The following is a 22,054-nucleotide window of genomic DNA, read 5'->3' as shown; positions in this document are numbered from 1 at the left end:
TGCATCTCAGACCTCAGATCAGCCCCAATGCGTGCATCTCAGACCAGCACCAATGCGTGCATCTCAGACCAGCCCCAATGCGTGCATCTCAGACCTCAGATCAGCCCCAATGCGTGCATCTCAGACCTCAGATCAGCCCCAATGCGTGCATCTCAGACCAGCACCAATGCGTGCACCTCAGATCAGCCCCAATGCGTGCACCTCAGATCAGCCCCAATGCGTGCACCTCAGATCAGCCCCAATGCGTGCATCTCAGACCTCAGATCAGCCCCAATGCGTGCATCTCAGACCTCAGATCAGCCCCAATGCGTGCATCTCAGACCAGCACCAATGCGTGCATCTCAGACCAGCCCCAATGCGTGCATCTCAGACCTCAGATCAGCCCCAATGCGTGCATCTCAGACCTCAGATCAGCCCCAATGCGTGCATCTCAGACCAGCACCAATGCGTGCATCTCAGACCTCAGACCAGCGCCAATGCATGCATTTCAAACCTCAGAGCAGCGCCAATGCGTGCATTTCAGACCTCAGACCAGCACCAATGTGCGCATCTCAGAGCAGCGCCAATGCGTGCATCTCAGACCAGCGCCAATGCATGCATTTCAAACCTCAGACCAGCGCCAACGTGCGCATCTCAGACCAGTGCCAATGCGTGCATCTCAGACCAGTGCCAATGCGTGCATCTCAGACCAGCGCCAATGCGTGCATCTCAGACCAGCGCCAATGCGCGCATCTCAGACCGTCTTGCCAGCTCAGGAAACACGTTGCATCCCCTGTGACATCATCTCCTGTCGCCCGGAGTTCCTCGTGCGTTCCACGCCTCAGACTAACGCTCGCTGCTCTACATCGGCCGGCTCTGCACATCTAACACTGCCCCCAGGAGCGGACACACACCGACAGGACTCCCCCATCGCAAGGGACACAGATGACACAGAGGGTCTCCCTCCAGTTTGGAATCTTTACATTGCCTGTTAACTTACTACTTAATGTGAGTGTTTTTAACCACCTGTGCATTAACCACTTAATAACCGGCCTATAGCCAAATGACGGCTACAGGTCGGTTTGTTATCTCTGGGAGGACGGGACCCGGCGCAACACGGATCGCGGTAAAGGGCCAATAGCAGCGGTCCTTTACCACGTGATCGCTCCGTCCAATGACGGAGCGATCACAAAATGTAAACAAAAACGTCATGGGGTCATGAAAAGTTCATCTCTCTCCTCTCCTCACACCGATGCAGCGTGAGAGGAGAGGAGAGCTATAGAGTGAAGCGTGAGTGTTTAAAACAGTGCCCAGCAGTGCTACAACAGTGCCCAGCAGTGCTACAACAGTGCCCAGCAGTGCCACAACAGTGATCAGCAGTGCCACAACAGTGATCAGCAGTGCCACAACAGTGATCAGCAGTGCCACAACAGTGCCATCTGTCACCTCTGTGCCATCTGTCACCTCTGTGCCACACCTGTGCCACCCCTGTGCCACCCGATCCACACCAGTGCCACACCAGTGCACACCAGTGCCACCTGTGCCACACCAGTGCCACCTGTGCCACACCAGTGCCGCCTGTGCCCCACCAGTGCCGCCTGTGCCCCACCAGTGCCGCCTGTGCCCCGCCAGTGCCGCCTGTGCCCCGCCAGTGCCGCCTGTGCCCCCTGTGCCCGCCAGTGCCGCCTGTGCCCGCCAGTGCCATCTGTGTGCTAGTCAGTGCCACCAGAGCCACACCAGTGCAACCAAAGCCACTATAGTGACATCAGTGCCGCCTGTGCCCACCAGTGCCGCCTGTGCCCACCAGTGCCATCTGTGTGCCCACCAGTGCCATCTGTGTGCTAATCAGTGCCACCAGAGCCACACCAGTGCAAACAAAGCCACTATAGTGCCCAGTGCCGCCTGTGTCCACCAGTGCCACCTGTGCCCACCAGTGCAGCCTCACCAGCCACCAGTATGGCAAAAAAATATTTTACTAGCGAGGAGGCCTACCAGCTTCTAAGTATAACCGATGAGAGCAGCGCGGAGCTCTCTGATTCTCTGTCCGATTCGGATTCTGCCTATAAACCCGTTACAAGCAGCGGGTCTGATACTGAATCAGAAGAGGAATATGTGCCCGTGAAAAGAATGCGTTCTGGCGTGGAGCAGCAGCCTACTACCAGCAGCGCAGAGCCGTCCACCTCGAGAGCAGTGCCGTCCACCCCGAGAGCAGTGCCGTCCACCCCGAGAGCAGTGCCGTCCACCCCGAGAGCAGTGCCGTCCACCTCGAATAGGGGCCATGCCAGCCTTCCCTATGCCCTTCAACACCCCCTGTGGCTGCCCTCTAATTCCGGAGAAGCAAATATCCCCCCCTTCACCACCCAGCCAGGTGTCCAGGTGAACACCGATGATTTTTCAATGCTAGATTTTTTTCATTTGGCTTTCACCGAAGACTTACTATCGTCCATTGTGGCCCAGTGCAACCTCTACGCACAGCAGCACATAGTAAGCAACCCTGGCTCTAGTTATGCCCGTCCCTTTCAGTGGAGAGAACTAACTGTAGAGGAATTCAAAATTTTCTTAGGCCTAACTTTTTCTATGGGACTTTCAAAAAAACAAACAATTGTACTCCTATTGGTCTACCAAACCTGTCCACCACATGCCACTCTTCTCATCCCTTATGCCAAGATCACGATACCTAATGATTATGCGGTTCCTCCACTACAATGACAACACCCAGTGCCTTCCCCGAAATGACCCAGCTTTTGACAAACTATTTAAAATTCGGCCACTCCTAAATTATTTCTCTGAAAAATTTCCCCAATTATATACCCCCGAACAGAATATTTCCGTGGATGAGTCCCTTGTAAAATTCTCAGGCAGGCTTGGCATCAAACAGTTTATCCCCAGCAAAAGGGCCCGATATGGGGTTAAAATGTACAAACTTTGTGACCGAGCCACGGGATACATCTACTCCTTCCTTGTGTACGAAGGGAAGGACTCCCAACTGCACCCCCCTGAATGCCCAGAGTACATTGGAGCCAGCGGAAGAGTGGTCTGGCATCTTGTCTATCCACTCCTTGGAATGGGATACCATCTTTATGTGGATCATTTTTATACGAGCTTGCCCCTCTTCCGCAATCTTCACCGGAGAGACACCCCAGCATGTGGTACAGTGAGAGCCAATAGAAAGGGCTTCCTGCAAAAACTCGTCAATGAAAGGCTACAACGAGGGGAGACGGCATCTTTGCGGAACCAGGAGCTATTGGCTGTCAAGTGGAGGGACAAACGAAACGTCCACATGCTGACGACAATCCATAATGACACCTACATAGAAGTCTCCAGAAGAAACGGCCCAATCCAGAAACCAGCCTGCATCTATGATTACAATTTGTTTATGGGAGGAGTGGACTTTAATGATCAGATGATTGAACCATACCTTCCCACAAGAAAATCCCGCCACTGGTATAAAAAAGTGTCCATTTATCTTTTCAGTTTGGCCATGTATAACACTTATGTTCTTTACCAAAAATCTACAGAGAACCCCGTATCCTATTTGTACTACCAAGAAGAAGTTATTTCCGCCCTTTTGTACCCTGAAGGCCCACCAGAAACTATTCGCTCTGATTGTGTGAGCAGACTCCACGAGCGCCACTTTCCTGACAAAATCCCCCCCCCATGAAACAGGCTGCAGACGTCAGAAAAAATGCCGGGTGTGCTCCAGAGGAGGAATTAGAAGAGACACCACATTTTATTGTCCCGATTGTCCTTCCCAACCAGGCCTCTGTATAGGTGAATGCTTCCGCCGTTACCATACTTCTCTACATTATTAGGGAAGTATGGTAAACGTAATTCTCATTTCCTGTCATTTTCCTCCACACCCCTTATGCCACTGCACTGAACTGTACATACCTCTGCCTTCTCCGACACCGACCCTGGCCTGTTATACGACCAAGCTTTTGCCTAACGCTAAACAAACCTCTGCCTTCTCCGGAACTGACCCTGGCCTGTTATACGACCACGCTTCTGCCTAACGCTAAACTGTACCTGCCTCTGCCTTCTCTGGAACTGACCATGGACTGTTTGACCACGTTTTTTGCCTGCCTCTTGGATTGATCTTTTACCCTGCTATGCTAGTGGGAACAAAAGGGGTCTCACATATGTGAGGGGCTCCAGAATTGTTTTTCTGGATGAAGAAAACTAATTTTTTAGTTTTCTTATTCCCGAATTAGGGACTGGAGACTCAGAGGCTTCAAAGAGATTTGGGCGGGAGAAGTCTCTACCCCTTTCCCCATTATTTCATAGCCTGCTACTTGGACCATGTTCCTGCTTACTACCAGGATGGACAATATTCCTGCCTGCTGCCTGGACAATTCCATTCACTGTCGCTAACCACGTCCCTGCCTGCTGCCTGGATCAGGGCTCTCCTGTGGACAATTGGACTACTAAAACCACAGGTAATTTTTTGTTTACCCCTTACTTGGTATGTACGTGCTATGTTAGAAATATGAAGGGCCTTCAAAAATGTGATAGATTGTAAGGAAATTGGATGCACAAGTTATGTTCCTAGAACACCTGATGATGCTTCTAAGATGTTGGGCCTCTATGTGGCCAGGCTGTGTAAAAGTCTATCACATGTGGTATCGCCATACTCAGGAGGAGTAGCAGAATCAATTTTGGGGTGTCATTTTTGCTATGTACATGCTATGTGTTGGAAATATCTTATAAATGGACAACTTTTTGTAAAAAAAATGCATTTTCATTTTTTTTCCACATTTTCCAAAAACTTTGGGAAAAAAATGAACCATTCAAAGGACTCATTATGCCTCATAGATTATACGTTGGGGTGTTTGCTTTCCAAAATGGGGTCACTTTGTGGGCATTTCCATTGTCCTGGTGCTCCAGGGCCTTCAGAAGTGTAATAGGTGGTTGAGAGATTAGATGGGTAATTTATGCTCCTCGAACGCCTGAAGTTGCTACTTCAATGTTGGGTGTGTGTATGTGGCCAGGCTGTGTAAAAGTCTCACACATGTGGTATTGCCGTACTCAGGAGGAGCAGCAGAATTTATTTTGGGGTTTCATTTGTTGAATGTACATGCTGTGTGAGAGAAATAACCTGTTATAATGACAATTTGGTGTGAAAAAAAATTAAATTTAAAAAAATCTTCATTTTGCAAAGAATTGTGGGAAAAAATGACAAGTTCAAAAAACTGTGCCACGTACTAAATACCTTGGAATGTCTATTTTCCAAAATGGGGTCATTTGGGGTTTTTTTGTACTTTACTGGCTTGTTAGGGTCTCAAGAAATGAGATAGGCTGTCAGTACATCAGGTGTGATCAAATTGATACATTTTCAGCGATTGGCACCATAGCTTGTACACCCTATAACTTTCACAGAGAATAAAAAATTTCCACTAATTTGGGTTATTTTTACTAAAGATATTTAGCAGTATACATTTTTGGCCAAAATTATGAAGAAAAATTACTTATTTACAAAATTTTTTTATAGAAATGAAGAAAAAAGCATTTTTTTACGAAATTTTCGGTATTTTTTCATTTATAGCACAAAAAATAAAAAACCCAGAGGCGATCAAATACCACCAAAATAAAGCTCTATTTGTGTGAAAAAAGGGACGAAAATTTCATATGGGTACAGTGTTGCATGACTGAGTAACTGTCATTCAAATTGTGAGAGCACCAAAAGCTGAAAATTGGTCTGGTTATTAAGGGTGTTTAAGTGCCCAGTGGTCAAGTGGTTAAATAAGAATTTTACAGTCTACACTCAGAGGCGCCTCTTTCTCTTGTCTTTACAGTACTAATTGGGAACCTGTTTCAGTTTCCACTGGATGGCTGCCATGTTTGGACTGTAGTTTTTACCCCCCTGAGAGTGATTAACCCCTTCCCTGTCGGATTTACTTACGCCCCTTTCACTCCCATTCCCCCCGTCCCACTCCATTCCCCCCCTTGTGCTGATTGCACCTACAACATTATTATTTGCAGCATTATTATTATGCCTTTTAAATATGTTTTTAAAAAAGTGTTTATTAACCTCCCTGGCGGTACCATTATTTCGGATTTTAGGTGCTAAAAGCGGTACCATTATTTTGCATGAAAATTTGGCGTTTTATATTGTAGTCCTGCAATTCTTAGGAATAACTCTCTTAAATCTGTCCAAACCAGAGTCTAGCAGACATCCCAGGTATGATAAAGTTTGAAAAATTAAATCATAAATTATAATATAATAAATAATTATAAATAATTGTACCAAATAATAATATAACAATAATAAAAATTATTCAATAATGTAATCTAATCAAAAACACTGAAATTTGCCGAGTTGCAGAATTGTCACTGTCATTACTTTTCAGTATTTGATGACGGATCTCCCCACAAATCGCTATCGCTCAATTCTGCGAGTCATTCTAATTTATTATCGCTGTTTTCTAGCTGGTCTAAAATCATTTTTGATGTAAAAGGACAGTTTTGGTTGCTATGGACAATCTCCAGTTTCCAGGCATAAAGAACAGTTTTTACAATATAAAACTGCATGCAGGACACTGGGCAGACCACTAGGGACAACGGGGATGTGAAATATTTACATACAGCAATGTAATCTGTAAGATTACATTATACTGTATGTATACTGTTTATTTCACTTTTTGAATTTGGCGCCGATCTCCGTGCCCGTGCGTCGCAACGCTCGCAGGGCACGGAGATCGCCGATGTGATAGATCGAGCGAGGCACGGCTCGCTCGTACAGCGAGGAGACATCGCTGGATTCGAAGGAGAAGGTAAGGAAACCTCCTCCTGGATCCAGCGACGCTGTCCCGAGTCTGACTCGGGGATACCGCTTTTGGTATGAAAAATCCACCCCGAGTCAGACTCGGGAATACCGTCAGGGGGGTTAAGTGTTTTTCATTTCTTGAAAAATAGTGATAGGCGGGTACGTGTTTTTATGAGCGCCATAATACTTGCATATGCATGCATCTCAGACCTCAGATCAGCCCCAATGCGTGCACCTCAGACCAGCGCCAATGTGTACATCTCAGACCTCAGATCAGTGGCAATGCCTGCATCTCAGACTTTAGATCAGCCCCAATGCCTGCATCTCAGACCTCAGACCAGCCCCAATGCGTGCATCTCAGACCTCAGACCAGCCCCAATGCGTGCATTTGAGACCTCAGACCAGCGCCAATGCGTGCATCTCAGACGAGCGTTTATGCGTGCATCTCAGACGAGCGTTTATGCGTGCATCTCAGACCAGCGCCAATACGTGCATTTCAGATCTCAGACGAGCGCCAATGTGTGCATCTCAAACCTCAGACCAGCACCAATGCGTGCATCTCAGACTTCAGACCAGCGCCAATGCGTGCATCTCAGATGAGCGCCAATGCGTGCATCTCAGATGAGCGCCAATGCGTACATCTCAGACCAGCACCAATGCGTGCATTTCAAACCTCAGACCAGCGCCAATGCGTGCATTTCAGACCTCAGAACAGCGCCAATGCGTGCATTTCAGACCTCAGACCAGCACCAATGTGCGCATCTCAGACCAGCGCCAATGTGCGCATCTCAGACCAGCACCAATGCGTGCATCTCGGACCTCAGATCAGCCCCAATGCTTGCATCTCTGACCTCACACCAGCGCCAATGTGTGCATCTCAGATCAGCCCCAATGCGTGCATCTCAGACCTCACACCAGCGCCAATGCGTGCATCTCAGATCAGCCCCAATGCTTGCATCTCAGACCTCACACCAGTGCCAATGCGTGCATCTCAGACCTCACACCAGTGCCAATGCGTGCATCTCAGATCAGCCCCAATGCTTGCATCTCAGACCTCAGACCAGCACCAATGCGTGCATCTCAGACCAGCCCCAATGCGTGCATCTCAGACCAGCGCCAATGCGTGCATCTCAGACCTCAGACCAGCACCAATGCGTGCATCTCAGACCAGCCCCAATGCGTGCATCTCAGACCAGCGCCAATGCGTGCATCTCAGACCTCAGACCAGCACCAATGCGTGCATCTCAGACCAGCCCCAGTGCGTGCATTGCAGACCTCAGACCAGCCCCAATGCATGCATCGCAGACCTCAGACCAGCCCCAATGCGTGCATCTCAGACCAGCCCCAATGCGTGCATCTCAGACCAGCCCCAATGCGTGCATCTCAGACCTCAGACCAGCCCCAATGCGTATATCTCAGATATTGTTCAGATCAGCCTCAATGAATGCATTCTAAACTTTTCTTAGCGACATATTCTTCAAATTCAGTTTTTAAAAGCAGTGGCAAGCCTGCTGATCTCACAGGTTTGCTAATCTGACAGAAGTTGGCTGCTTTTAAAATTCAACATCTAAACATTCAGACAGAGTTCTGAGTACTGTATCACACATTCACAATATAACCTCAGTTTACTGCTATAAGTGTAAAATGCAAAACTCCGGTTGGTGTAACAAGATGTCCACTTGCCCACTTCTCACTGCATCTTTATAGTGTCGACAGGTGTGGGGTGTAGCAAGATGGCAGCTAATCTGACGGAACACTGGCTGAGAATAGCTCCCCCTAGTGTGAAAACTAGAAAACAGCATTATGTATCAATCAATGAACTTGTCACTTGCAGCAATAATGCAATAATTATTGCTAGCTCTTCAGCAACCTCCCTCCCAGCTCTTTCAGTTTTCATGAGCCTGTTGTGGATTTAACTTGCATCTTATGTTTCCCTGGGAATATTATGTTGTATTCTGTGAGCCTCCATATTGGTGTTCCCTTTATTTTAACTGGTGGACAACACTTGTACAGGCCTTCTGGAATGAAACCTGGAACCGAGTGGTGTCAGAGTATTCAGAACTGCCCAGCAGTCAGCAGGTAACAATTAAAACGGCTACAGATATGAGCCACATTATATATCTGCTGCTGGCAGCCTTTTTTGGAATTAACAGTCACTTTATATTTTCTCACAATAAAGCGGAGGTCCACCCTAAAGTGGACCTTCCGCTCATTGGAATCCTCCCCCCTCCGGCGCCACAATTGGCACCTTTCAGGGGGGAGGGGGTGCAGGTACCTGTACAGTACAGGTATCTTCACCCACTTCCGGGATAGCTCTCTGTAGGGAATGAAGTGAAGCCCAAAGGCTCCACTTCCTGATTCCCATACCCAAGATGGCGGCGGCAGCACCCGAGAGACGATCGAGAGATCGGCTTCGGGTGCCGAAATCGCGGGCGCGCTGGGCGGGTAAGTGTCCTTATTTTAAAAGTCAGCAGCTGCAGTATTTGTAGCTGCTGGCTTTAAAAAAAAAAAAAAAAAAAAAAACGGCGGAACTCCCGCTTTAAGTTCAGCATGCTCAGTAATGTGTCATTGTAACACTTACAGGTATTTATTACCTGCCCAAAGAGAACAGTGCTCCCCCGGGCAATGCCTTGATCTTTTCTCTCTATAATGATAGCGCCATCTTTTTATGGCCATTGTCCATGGTAGCCATCCACTTCCATGTAAATCCACAGATCAACTCCTGCAGCAACCTCTTGCCTTGCTACAAAGTTAAAATATAGCAGTCTAAATGCTGTGGGAGAGGAGAATTGCTACCTCTTGTCTGCAGGAGGACCTTGCTTTGTACACTGGTGCGCAGTCATGTTGGAACAGGAAGGGGCCATCCCCAAACTGCTCTCCTAGTCTATGGATAGTGTAGGACCCACTAATCATGGGGTACTTTGTCGCAGTAAGTGGGCTTAAGCACCATATAACAATATGGTGTGACCAAATCCCCATATTTTTTGATAATGTTTTTTGAAAATGTCTAGGTGTTTTTAAAAAGCCTTGCTGGAGATAAATGTTAGTTTTGCGTGTGTGCGCTGTAATATTTTTGTTCTGTTGTATGGTCTTATGGCAGCACCATCTTTATGCATTTTTTTTAGGGTGTGCCCCCCAAATATCTTGTTTGTCATCCCCAAACTGTTCCCACAAAGTTGGGAGCATGAAATTGTCCAAAATGTCTTGGTAGGCTGAGGCCTTAAGAGTTCCCTTCACTGGAAAACTAAGGGGCCAAACCCAACCCCCCCCCCCCCCCCGAAAAACAACCCCACACCATAATCCCCCTCCACCAAATGATTTGGACCAGTGCACAAAGAAAAGTCCATAAAGACATGGATGGGGTGGAGGAACTTGACTGGCCTGCACAGAGTCCTGACCGCAACCCGACAGAACACCTTTGGGATGAATTAGAGTGGAGACTGCAAGCCAGGCCTTCTCATCCAACATCAGTGCCTGACCACACAAATGTGCTTCTGGAAGAATGGTCAAACATTCCCATAGGCACACTCCTAACCCTTGTGGATGGCCTTCCCAGAAGAGTGGAAGCTGTTATAGCTGCAAAGTGTGGGAAAACGCCATATTGAACTCTACGGACTAAGACGCCTTTACGTGCTCATAAAGGCAGGTGTTCCAATACTTTTGGCAATATAGTGTATATACGAATTGAATGCGTTTATAACAAACTATGAAAAATGTTTTTTTTTCTTTCATTTGTTTATCAAACAATAAAAGCCCAGTGGTGATTAAATACCACCAAAATAAAGCTCTATTTGTATGAAACAAATTATAAAAACTTCATATGGGTACAGTCAGGGGCGGCCCGTCCATTAATCACTTGATGTCCGCGCTATAGCCGAATGGCCACAGCACGGACCTGAATTTCCGGGATGCCGTCATGACGGTCTCCCCTTTGCACGCACCTTGATCACCGATTCACTGAGACTCGGGTGATCAGAGATCTGAGTCCCGACCCCTTACCACATGATCAGCTGTCAGCCAATGACATCTGATCACATCATGTAAACAAAAGCTCAAATAATGTTTTTTTTTTTCGTTTTTTTTTCTCCTCACGCTAACAGCGTGAGGATAAAAAAGAGCCAGTCACCGGCTTATCTGCCAGGGACATCTGTCCCGAAGAGGAAGAGGCAATTATGCCTCATCTGTGCCCACCAGCACCCCCTGCCAGTGCCACCTATCAATGCTAATGAGTGCCACCTATCAGTGCTGCCTATCAGTGTAACCCATCAATGCCACCCATCAGTGCTGCCTCATCACCGTACATTAATGAAGGAGAAAAATCACCTGTTTGCAAAATGTTATAATACCGCAGAGGTGATCAAATACCACCAAAATAAAGCTCTATTTGTAAGAACAAAATAATAAAAAATATCATTTGGGTACAGCGTTGTATGACCGCGCAATTGTCATTCTAAGTGCATCAGCTGAAAATTGGTCTGGACAGGAGGGGGGATGAAGTGCCCGGTAAGCAAGTGATTAAGGGTGCATGGGCGCCACCACCCCCCATACATGCGTCCAGGCCCTTTCAGGACGCCAGGCACATGGATTCCAATGCGGGAGGGGGGGGGGGTTTATTTGAAGCTCCTGATTAAGAACCAGAGGCTCGAATAGGCTTCATAATAGGGTGGGCTCGGGGCGCATAGAATGGGAGTGGAGCCCACCCAGGTGTGTTACAACAGCAAATGAATATTCGCTGTTGTAACAATGATCCTCCTCCCGGCCAATCAGGAAGCAGATTTTGAGACCCATCACCCAATTGGCTGATCCTATTTGACAACTAGGAGGGGGGGGGGGGGGGGGGGGCACATGGCCGCTGAGATGGATGAATGGAGGAGATGACTGCTGCCGTTGCCCGGGGCAAGACAGCAGGTGGGGGGATGGGGTGTTTGAGGTGCCGTCGGAGTGGGGGGGGGGGGGTTGTTGTCTGATGCGCCCCCCCCCTCAAAAAAAAAACAGCAGCTCCCACACTGGGTACAGTGTTGCATGACCGCACAATTATCATTTAAAGTGTGACAGCGCTGAAAACTGTAAATTGGCCTTGGCAAGAAGGGGGTAAAAGTGCCCAGTAGGCAAGTGGTTAGAAAGAGTGCGGTACAGTTTTGAGCATGGTTCAGGTGTGATTTCCATTGTCATACACTTTGACATATCGCATCTGAACCACTGAACAAAGTCGCACCGAAGGGGGCTGAAATATGTGTGTCAAAGCCGGACCACACATATGTGAACCCGGCCTAAAGATTATACTGTTGCTGTATGTTATGACGTTATTAGGAATTTTTTGGGCAGTTTGTAGAGTTACTGAACTAAACAGAAGAGCAGCAGCCAATGGCTTTCCTAGGTGGACTGAACTGAACGGAGACAGCAAATTTAACTCAAGTGCGCTATGTAGTGCTCTGGCTTAGTGCATCACCAGACGTGTGTGTAGGCAGGGCAGTCTGTATATTCTCTGCAGGTGGCACTTGACCACTGCGACAATGCAGATAGGGGAGGGTGTTGTGAACAACTCCGTTCCTTTATGATTTCCTTGGTCACAGGGAGACAGCTATCCTATTGGACTATCCGAGCAACCATCCTGGGTAGGGGAGAGCATATTTACAACCCTGGCTCTCAGGCTTGGTACACTTTATGCGAGTGGCTAGTTTTGAGAAAGGAACCCCGTCTGTCTGGGGCAGTACTAGAGATAGAGACAGGTTCCAGAGGAGAAAGGACAGTACAGGGACTACCCTTCTTATCTTCCAGTAAGCCTTTCCTATTTGGCTGCGGTGGACCAGCCAGGCCTCATTCTGCTCCTCTGGGACAGCCAGTCGTAATCTTCCATTCTGCATGTAGCCTGCAATTGCAAGATACGGTAATCTTCTGGTGTCTTGCATGTCCCTTAGTGCCCAGGGCTATTAAATTACATCATATTGTTGAGTCCGGTTAAAGGAACTGTGGGAGGGGTAGTTTATCAGACTGATAACTGTTTTGGCTGCCTATGCATCTGGACCACATATGCCAGAGATCTTTGCTACCATCAGATTTCTGGGAGGAGCCCTAAAAGAAACCAGAGACCCAACCGTTCAGCATCACTGGAAAACTTTGCATCAGACACCTCCACTCTATGAACACTTTCTTGAATTTAGCGTAACGCAGTGCTATAGTGCTTCAACTTCACTCTCTACAGGGAACTTAATACACCCCATTACACCTAAACTGTTTACAGTTAAAGTGGTTGTAAACCTTACCTATAGGTAGTGGAAATATTGCCTAAATGTGCACTGTTTAGGAGATATTTCACATATAGTGCGCCGATGATGTAATCGGCGCATGTGCTGTGAAGAAACAGACCTCCGTGCCGTTTCTTCCCCCAGAGTGTGCCGTCATTGAAGGCTCCTGCGCGCATGCGTGGGAGTGATGTCGCATTACTCCGGCCAGTCACAGAGCCGGAGTCCGCAGCCCCCGGAAAGGAAGAGTGACGAAGATGGACACAGCCTGCACAGGGGACAGCGATGGATTTGTTTGCAGGTAAGTGTCACATAATGGTCTAGTATACGATACATTAGCCCATTATGCTTTTAATTTGCAGGGAGCCAAAGAGGAAGTAAAACCCATTAGGGTTTATTTCCTCTTTAACAAGCTCCAACGTACTGGTGAAGAACATCAGATCTGCAACGAGGACATTAATGTTAGAGTTACACAAGGGCCCTTGTACTATCACCTCTAGGCTTTAGCTCTCATCACTATAGCAGTTGTAGTCATGCCAGGTCACATCTTATAGTGAGTCAGTCTAGTCTGTTTAGTTGAATCCATCTCTAGGGGGAAAGAAAGTATCACCTTTTAAAGGAAGCGTTTATAACTTGCTGCATATTTGTTACTACTTTGTTTCTTGACTTTCAGAGGAATTATTTTGCTGAGCTGGCACTGTAAGCCCTAAAGCTCAGCAGATTTATCGCCTCTTTGCTGTGTACTACCCTTTTACAGTTGATTCAAGTAAATACTATCAGAATCTAAATACCCAGAGTTGTCCGATTCATTACTTTGCAGCGGTATCATGATGTCTGAACCCAGAGTGCCAGGTGGGTTGGAATGTTCAGCAGGTCATGGCAGTGCAGATGAGCAGGTAATTCCAAGCAGTCCCTTAGGAGGGCAGTGCTACATGCATATTGTGGGTCCACCGCTGTCTCAGTTGTAAGTGGCACCGGTCAGGGTTGGCCCCCCGCTGGACCTGTTGCTTTGCTGAGCTGTTCTGCAATACAACGTCACTGCTGAAATCGCACCCTGTGTGTTTCTGGCCCGCTGCACAAGCTTCTTGGAGCCCCGGAGTGAGTACGGCTCTGTGGGCTCCATTGTCCAATGTTAGGCCCCAATAACCTTGCATCCTTCTTAATGCGGAGGTCCACCCTAAAGTGGACCTTCCGCTCATCGGAACCCTCCCCCCCCTCCGGCGCCACAACTGCCACCTTTCAGGGGGGAGGGGGGTACAGATACCTGTACAGTAGTACAGGTATCTGCACCCACTTCCGGGATAGCTCTCTGCGGAAAGGGGCGTATATTACGCCCCTTTCCGCAAGTCCCGCCCCTTTCCGCAAGTGCCCCGCTGCCTGCTGGGAAACACACAGATCCCAGAGGCAGCGGGGACCATCCTTATTGCGCAGCGCGGCTCGCGCATGCGCAGTAGGGAACCCGGGAAATGAAGCCGAAAGGCTCCATTTCCTGATTCCCATACCCAAGATGGCGGCGGCAGCACCCGAGAAACGATCTACAGATCGGCTTCGGGTGACGACATCGCGGGCGCGCTGGACAGGTAAGTGTCACTATTTTAAAAGTCAGCAGCTGCAGTATTTGTAGCTGCTGGCTTTTAAAAAAAAAAAAAAAAAAACGCGGAGTCCCGGCGGACTCCCGCTTTAAAGATGTGTGCATTATTCATCCAAACCACCAAAATGTCATCTCCTCCTCCCCGTTGCTTAAAGCAGCATTATGGAGACTGGGTGGCGTTATTAAAAAGGAAACCAAGTGATAGCTTAGGAACGGTTTCCTGGATTAAGTACCATGGCTAGGAGTTCTTGCTTTGGACGTTTGGATGAATGAGGTCCAATATCTGCCGCTGATGTTTTTACACTCTGGCACATGCGGCGATTGTTGCACAGCTGGGATTGTGGTGTATTAAATTACAGCGGGGCAATATATTATCCAACTGCTATAACAGTATTACTGTGTGTTATAATACATTGGATCCAGCTGTACAAATACAATGTGATAATTGGAATCAGCCACTTTTATTATAATACAAAACATTCTAAGACATGGCGGAGTTCAATCACATGGGCAAGAACAGTGATGAGTTTAAAGCCCGGAGTCATTTACACTTAAAAGTGGTGCAAGCACAAACTAAACATAAAAAATGGAGTATAGGCTGCTCTTAATTAAGGCTGGCTGAACGTTATACAATGTTCTTGTACAATTTTCCTTTAGCTTTACCAAAACACTTTTAATTTGTATGCAATCAGGCAGGCCCTTGCACTACAGCTCAGGTTGGAGCCGCTGTAATAAAAATCTGATGTTAGTACTTTTTATACTCCTTGCTGAGCTATTGTGATCTGACAAGGTGACGGTCCCCCTGCCAGAACACGCCGGGAGACATTTGGCAGACCTTTTTCAGTCATGCCCCTTCGACAGAAGCTGGCCGAATGATGAGCTTCTGTCCGACCTGCGGCAGTACATATGCCGAATGTTGGCCAGTTTCTATTGAACGGTCCGACATTCAGCCCCATGTGTACTAGCCTTAAATCTATGGGAAGCTAAAGTAAAGTAGTTGTATAATGTATGGCACTGGTGGTCTGTCCATACGAGGCGCAGGGGCGCCGACCCCTAATCTACATGCAGGGCACCGGACGCATGGATTTCAATATAAATTCTTTTTTTTGGAAGCATGATGAGAGCCTGAGGCTCTAATTGACTTTAAAAAAGGGAGGGCTCGGGGCACAGAGCAATGCGCCCTGTGCCCACTCTAGTTATGTGACAATGGCAAATTAAAATCCGCTGTCTTCCCGATTCTCCTCCCGGCCAGACAATAAGTAGGGTCTTAAGGCCCAATTGGCCGATAAGAGAAGCGGTCGTAAGGGATTGCTCTACAGCCATTGTAAAATATGGGAGATAGTGAGACGCAGATTTAGGGCACCTCCCACACATTCACACACACCGCTATGGGACAACCCAGGCCTGAGGGAATTATCTGTACCTGACCACAACCTTTGGATGTCTCGGGGCATATCATATATCTCATATCGTGACAATACTTTAAAATCTTTCCAACAACTCAAAGACGACTTTAAGCTTCCCAATTCCATGTTCTTTCATTACTTCCAGCTCCGCCATGCCGTCCAGACTCAATTCTCTGGCCAATCTCCAAATATAGAGTGCATGGACATTGTGGGTGTTCTGCTGGGACAGGACCCCTCAAAGCTTATCTCCTTGTTCTACAACAACCTCACCCGACCTACAGCTGTAACGCTAGCATATGGTTTGAGGGATAGATGGGCTGGGGACGTGGGGGTGATGGAGGACGAGGAATGGGAGGGATGCATTGAACACCTGTAAAAAAACCAAGCTCTCTGACCGTCTCACACAAATTTATATTGTCCATATAGTCTATATTACCCCCCGACGCTTGGCCAAATATAAACCAGACCATAACCCGCTTTGTCCTAGATGTGACAGCCCCGATAGTACCTTTTACCATCTTATATGGTCATGTCCCCTAGTACAGGACTATTGGTCCCAAATCGTGAAATTTATACATGACAAGATGGGATCCCCCTTGACACTTTGCCCCAAGCAATGCTTACTAGGAGTGTTCCCAGACTCTGATAAATTCCACAACACCTTTCTGCATGAATCCTTATTCACGGCCAGATTACAGGTAGCAAGAAAGTGGTTGAGGGCATCACCCCCAACGCTCCAGGAATGGATATCCGCCATCAATAGCGTTTTTTTTTTCACTATTTTTGTAGAGTGTGTGTGTGTGGGGTCACCCAAGCATGTGCAGTTTGCCATGCTTGGGTGCCAAAGGACCTTTCCTGGCACTGCTTTCAAGTCTATGGAAGCTTTGATCTCATCCATACATGTAAGACAGAAATAGAAAAAAATAAAAAAGGATAAAAAGGCTCACCTAAGCACTGTCCTTCGAGGAGCCAGTACCCCTCCGTACAGGAACATGTATATCCTCCCTCTGTGTTTATACACACCTGGGTGGGGTTACAGTGATGGGATTCACTTGCACACTCATCAATATCTGCAAAAAATGAATAAAGACTGTTAGACACCCCAGACCAACCAATCAGAAGCCAGGGACTGGGAGAGCAGACAATGACCACATATTAGAACTGATATTGCTGGTCCTCTACTCTACACCTCCAGCATCACCTCCAGATGTTTATGTGATGAAAATAAGAAACACCCAGAGGAGTCGGTTGCTGATCTGCACATATAGAACATGCAATGTTACTTTATATATAACTTACTGATCCAGCACTGCTTCCTTCTCCACTATCTGACAAGACACCCCGGGAGATTTACTAAAACTGGAGCACTCAGAATATGGTGTGGTTGTGCATGGTAACCAATCCACTTCTAACTTCAGCTTGTTTAATTAAGCTTTGTAACTAAAACTTGGAAGCTGATTGGTCACATTACAAACCTGCTCTAGATTTTACACCATGCAGTTTTAGTCAGTAACCTCCCACGGCGTCACCTTACAGTTGTGCTCATAAGTTTACACACCCAGGCAGAATTTATGACTTCTTGGCCATTTTTCAGAGAATATGAATGATAAAACAAAAAAACGTTTCTTTAAACGCATGGTTAGTGTTTGGCTGAAGCCATTTATTATCAATCAATCTGTGTTTACTCTTTTTAAATCATAATCACAACAGAAACTACCCAAATGACCCTGATCAAAAGTTTACATACCCCAGCTCTTAACCCCTTCCTAACGAGCGTACACAGATGTGTGTACTCGGCTTTCGGGGGTTATACAGGGGTGATGCCTGCAGCTGCAGGCATCATCCGGGTACCATTGTTTATAGCGGGCGATCGGCTTTCCGAGGTAAACCAATGCAGCTAAAAGCCACTCAATTGTTATCCCGGAGGAGCAGGAGGGGACATCCCCCCTCCCGCTACCTCCCCGCTCTTTCCGAGCCTCCTGTCCCACCGAAAGGCCCGATCAAAGTTTCCAGCTTCATTCCAGTCTCCTGGATGTAAACATGGAAGCAAAGTCACAACGTCACTTCCTGTTTACTCGGCTGCCAATGGCAGCAGTTTTTAAAAAATATACATGTAGCACTGACCCCCGAAGGATCGGCTGGTTTTGTTTGGGCTTACCGTTACCTTCTCCACCTCATGCTCATCTAGGGGTTTCCTGAGGTTGATGGCCCAATAAACTGCAGAGACCAACACTTGAATCCCTTTAGGAATTTTTTTTGCAGAAAACGTTAAACAGAACTCAGTCGGGAATAGAGGGTATGGGTAGGAAAGCTCAGGTACTCTTGGAACTGCTGACACTTGAAATGTCTCCAACTGGATATTATAACTATTGGATAAATCCCCTTATAGTGAATTTAGCAGCTGAAAGGTGATTTAAGTTTAGCGAAGTCTCTGCCACAGACTTGGTCATAGAACTTTAGAACAGATCAGAAAGTCTCTCACAGAACTTGGTTGTATCTCAAGGATGAAATTAAGAACTCTCTTACAGTACCAGTATCTTGCAGCCGGGCCGGCGATACCGTAAGAATGCGGATTCACTTGGTGTCCTTTCAGCTTGGCTTCCAGGCTCTTACCGAGCAGCCAGCCTCATGCATGGCCCTCTTCTGAAGGGTCCTCCCCTGGCTGCGTTTTCAGTTGCTGGGGCTCTCAAAACCTGAGATGGCACCGGACCACCTCGGAACCCTCCTTCCAGTTACTGCGCCTCGGTCTAGCCAGCCCCGAGACTCGGAAATGGATGGATCCGCACCCCAGGCCATGAGGGCCTCTGGGGGCTGGTCAGGAGGACCAGGGCCAAGGAGTCAGAGCATACTTCTGGACCGGAAACCCAGAACCACGTGATCTCAGCACCTTAAGTACCCTCTCCCAGAATACACAGTGAGACAACGCACTCGCTGATTGGCTCAGACAGAGAGATTGGTACCCAATGTGTCTAACCATAATTTACTGAAATTAACCCTAAAACCCAACCATGGTCTTAGGAAAAAACGAAATTTACAAAACATAGTGCGTGCTCTTCAGGAACCCGGCGCTATATACAGTATTCAGAATCTCAGAATAAGATAAAATAAGAAAAAAAAAAAAGATTTTATAAAGCACCCCTGTCACTGCGAGCTCACACAGCAAAGAAAATGCAAACGAAAACCGCGACCGTCAGAGCATGAGCAATAATTCTAGCATTAGACCTCCTCTGTTACTCTAACCTGGTAACCGTAAAAAAAATTATGCCTATGGCGATTTTTAGGTACCAAAGTTTTTAGCTATTCCACGAGTGTGTGTAATTATAAAGCGTGACACGTTTGGTATCTATTTACTCAGCATAACATCATCTTTCACATTATGCAAAAAAATTGGGAAAACTATACTGTTTTTTTTTTTAAATTCATGAAAGTGTCCCTTTTCCCAAAAAGTTGCGTTTAAAACACTGCTGCACAAATACCGTGTGACATAAAATATTGCAACAATCGCCATTTTATTCTCTAGATTCTTTGCTAAAAACAAAAATGTATATATATATATATATATATATATATATATATATATATATATATATATATATATATATATATATAAAGTTTGGGGGTTCTAAGTAATACCCCACTTTTAAAGCGGAGGTCCACCCTAAAGTGGACCTTCCGCTCATCGGAACCCTCCCCCCCTCCGGCGCCACAATTGGCACCTTTCAGGGGGGAGGGGGGTGCAGGTACCTGTACAGCACAGGTATCTGCACCCACTTCCGGAATAGCTCTCTGCTGAAAGGGGCGTAGATTACGCCCCTTTCCGAAAGTCCCCCGCTGCCTGCTGGGAAACACACAGATCCCAGAGGCAGCGGGGACCGTCCTTATTGCGCAGCGCGACTTGCGCATGCGCAGTAGGGAACCGGGAAATGAAGCCGAAAGGCTCCACTTCCTGATTCCCATACCCAAGATGGCGGCGGCAGCACCCGAGAGACGATCGAGAGATCGGCTTCGGGTGCCGACATCGCGGGCGCGCTGGACAGGTAAGTGTCACTATTTTAAAAGTCAGCAGCTGCAGTATTTGTAGCTGCTGGCTTTAAAAAAAAAAAACGCGGAGTCCCGGCGGACTCCCGCTTTAAGTACACAATGGGGTTTATTTACTAAAGCTGTAAAGTGCAAAATCAGGCTCGCTTCTGCATAGAAACCAATGAGCTTCTAACCCCAGCTTGTTCAATTAAGCTTTGGTAATAAAACCTGGAAGCTGATTGGTTTCTATGCAGAAGTGAGCCTGATTTTGCACTTTCCGGCTTTAGTAAATAAACCCCCATTGTGTACTTAAAAGTGGGGTATGCCTGTACTGATCCTGCGCTGATCCTGCGCTGATTCCGCCTTGTCTATCTGTCAAGGCACACACTGCACCTTATATGCATATATATTTCTGATGCATACTGATCCAGCACTGCTTCTTCTTGAATATGTAGCAAGACGCACAATAACCTTATATAAAGCTTATTTTCCAGCATAGCTTCATCCACTATCTGACAAAGAGTACACTGTCAGGTTATATATAGAATACTGACCCATAACTGTTTTCTCCTCCACTATCTGACAAGACACACAGTGGGGGTTATTTACTAAAGGCAATCCACTTTGTACTATAAGTGCAAACTGCACTTGAAATTGCACTAACGTGCACTTGGAAGTGCAGTTGCTGTAGATCCGACGGGGACATGCAAGGGAAATCCAAAACAGCATTTTAGCTTGCACATGATTGCATAATAAAATCAGCAGAGCTTCCCGTCATTTCAGATCTACCCCTCAGATTTACAGCGACTGCACTTGTAGTGCAAAGTGGATTTGCCTTTCATAAATAACCCCCATTATCACCTTATATACAGTTTACTGATCCAGCACTGGTTCCTCCACTATCTGACAAGACACATAGGATGTTATTTACGAAAGGCAAATCCACTTTGCACCACAAGTGCAAACTGCACTTGAAATTGCACTTGGAAGTGCAGTCGCTGTAAATCTGAGGGGTAAATCTGAAATGAGTGGAAGCTCTGCTGATTTTATCATCCATTCATGTGCAAGCTAAAATTCTGTTTTTTATTTTCCTTGCATGTCCCCCTCGGATCTACAGCGACTGCACTTCCAAGTGCCCTTTCAGTGCAATTTCAAGTGCACTTTGCACTTGTAGTGCAAAGTGGATTTTCCTTTCGTAAATAACCCCTATAGCATCACCACCTATACAGACGTGAAGTGCAAGATACACACTAGTTGCACTTCACATCAGTGCAATATTCAGGTTACTGACTAACCAATTACTGACAAGAGTCTGAGACATTATAGAATTGTCTTCATGTCCCAGCCATGGCCGCCTTGATGCTCAGTGTTCTTCCCCCAGATGTTAAATGTTAATTCAGGAATAAAACAAGTCATTACACCACACTGGAGATGATATACATGTACTAAGTGCCTGCATTCCTCTAATCCCAGCCAATACATGTAGCAGGAGCAAGATGCACTTCTCAGGCAACCATTATAAATCAGATCTGAACATTTTGGCTCGCTGGACCCAACACATTCCGAAAATATCCTGGCGCAAAGCTCTATGCAATATCCCTAGTGACTGCATCCTGCAGAGAACCATGTGATAGTTTCACAAGGAGTGGATGGCTACACTGTGGACTCGCCTGTATTTGTCGATGGTGATTTAAGCAGCCTTTCGCAACCTTTTCAACACGATGGAACCCTTGAAATAACTTTCCGGGGTCAGAGATAAGTACCCTAATAGTAAACTAATAAAAAAGTTAGCAGCTACAGTATTAGTAGCTGCTGACTTTTAATTACTTTTATTTTTGGGGGGGGGGGGGGGGGCAGAACTTATATGTGGATAATAGTTCACATCTGAACTATGATAGTTGCCATCACTAAGTAAGGCCTCTACATACCCCCACATACACTACTAAACCTGAGGAGCCAAATGGAGTCTGAAAGGCGTGTCTGAACTGCATGTAGCAGAAGAGGTAAGTGGTTGTAAAGGTTTGGGGGTTTTAAAAAACAAAACAAAAAAAAG

The 22,054-nt window shown here is 46.8% G+C and overlaps 1 protein-coding gene across 1 annotated transcript in view; it reads right to left on the bottom strand.

Moving 5' to 3' along the window:
• The window catches only part of FBLN5 (fibulin 5), a 156,334-nt gene that overhangs the window by 59,950 nt on the left and 74,330 nt on the right, over positions 1-22,054 (bottom strand). The window contains exon 5 of the mRNA XM_077466752.1: positions 16,929-17,051. Coding sequence (XP_077322878.1) covers positions 16,929-17,051 — 123 coding nt within the window. The remainder of the gene's footprint in view (positions 1-16,928; positions 17,052-22,054) is intronic.

Source organism: Lithobates pipiens, unplaced genomic scaffold, assembly GCF_037356315.1.
Source record: "Lithobates pipiens isolate NorthernLeopardFrog02 unplaced genomic scaffold, aLitPip1_a1.2 Scaffold_37, whole genome shotgun sequence".
In the NCBI taxonomy this organism is placed as follows: domain Eukaryota; kingdom Metazoa; phylum Chordata; class Amphibia; order Anura; family Ranidae; genus Lithobates; species Lithobates pipiens.
Note: the sequence above shows the minus strand (reverse complement) of the source record. Positions and strands in the feature narration are given on the sequence as shown.